At 43.9% G+C, this 1,247-nt stretch overlaps 1 protein-coding gene across 4 annotated transcripts in view; it reads left to right on the top strand.

The window, feature by feature from the left end:
- LOC308313534 (neuronal cell adhesion molecule-like) overlaps positions 1-982 on the top strand; it is a 94,061-nt gene extending 93,079 nt beyond the window's left edge. For all 4 annotated transcript variants that reach the window (XM_080760704.1, XM_080760706.1, XM_080760703.1 and 1 more), the window contains one exon: positions 395-982. In XM_080760704.1, coding sequence (XP_080616830.1) covers positions 395-644 — 250 coding nt within the window. In that variant the 3' untranslated portion in view covers positions 645-982. The remainder of the gene's footprint in view (positions 1-394) is intronic.
- Positions 983-1,247: the final 265 nt, after the last annotated feature.

Below are 1,247 nucleotides of genomic sequence, written 5' to 3'. Positions count from 1 at the left end.
AATGTGCAGAGAATGATTGCTTGAAATGTATTCCCCTGTTGCAAGATGGAAACCAACTAATCATCCACGGCTAGCCTACTACCCTTTTTTAGACTTGGAGTAACTATATTGCAATTCACCTCTTGTCTTGTATATACTGAGATATCCACTATCGGAAGAATGTGTGACTAATTCCAATTTAACTGAAATGCTATCAGAATGCATTTAACTGAAATGCTATCAGAATGCATTTAACTGAAATGCTACACATTTTCTACGAAATAAGTATAAATCGATGCGTATATACAATGACGTTGCTCCGTCTAAGAAAAGGGGGAGGGACACTAATCTCCTTGATGCATCCCGTCACGTCATTTCCACCTGTAACGCTTGGCATGTCATTCTCTCCCTTCAGTGACAATGAGGACCATAAACCGCTAAAAGGGAGCCGCACGCCGTCTAGCGGGACGGTCAAGAGAGACGACAGTGACGACAGTTTAGTTGACTACGGCGGGGACGGCGGAGACGGACAGTTCAACGAGGACGGCTCGTTTATCGGACAGTATAGTGGCAAGAGTGCCAGCAGGGGCACGGCCGAGGGCCACGAGAGCTCCGAGGCCCCGTCCCCCATAACCGCCATGAACTCCTTGAACTCGTTTGTGTAGCAAGGTCTGACACACGCACACACACAAACACAGACACACACACAGACACTCACACACTATCCTAGTATACGACCGCATGGCTTTATCCCAACTGCTGTCTCTATAGAGACACGAGTTACTCTTCACAAAACGTGGAGTATATACGGAGGTGGTCCTTGTCACTTAGACGCCCCTTGAGAAGAGCTTTGGAAGCCCCTGTTTTGTTTCTTTTGTTTTGTTATCAATGTCCCGCCAATATTGACATAATAGTTGAATTGGACACTGTGGATTCTAGTTCAGCGCATGCAACCCCTGAAATGGCTGCAACCGTATTATATTAACTAACACTTTTATATTAACAGTACAGTACTCTTACCAGAAATCAATAATGGGACTATGCAGTGCTTGTCTGACCTATTTTGGTTTTTTATTGGTGTGAACATTATGAGACATCGACATAGTGCATTTTTCTTCTCCAAAAGAGACACATGTATATCACTATTTAATCATTTTCGATGGACAATAACATATCATGTGTAGATAGAAAACTATGTTACAAGCGGACTATTGGGATCTGTGGACATGAAGGGCATGCTGGGAGTTGTGTCCATGGCTGCATCAATA

Source organism: Protomyctophum bolini (assembly GCF_963924005.1).
Source record: "Protomyctophum bolini genome assembly, chromosome: 4".
In the NCBI taxonomy this organism is placed as follows: domain Eukaryota; kingdom Metazoa; phylum Chordata; class Actinopteri; order Myctophiformes; family Myctophidae; genus Protomyctophum; species Protomyctophum bolini.
Note: the sequence above shows the minus strand (reverse complement) of the source record. Positions and strands in the feature narration are given on the sequence as shown.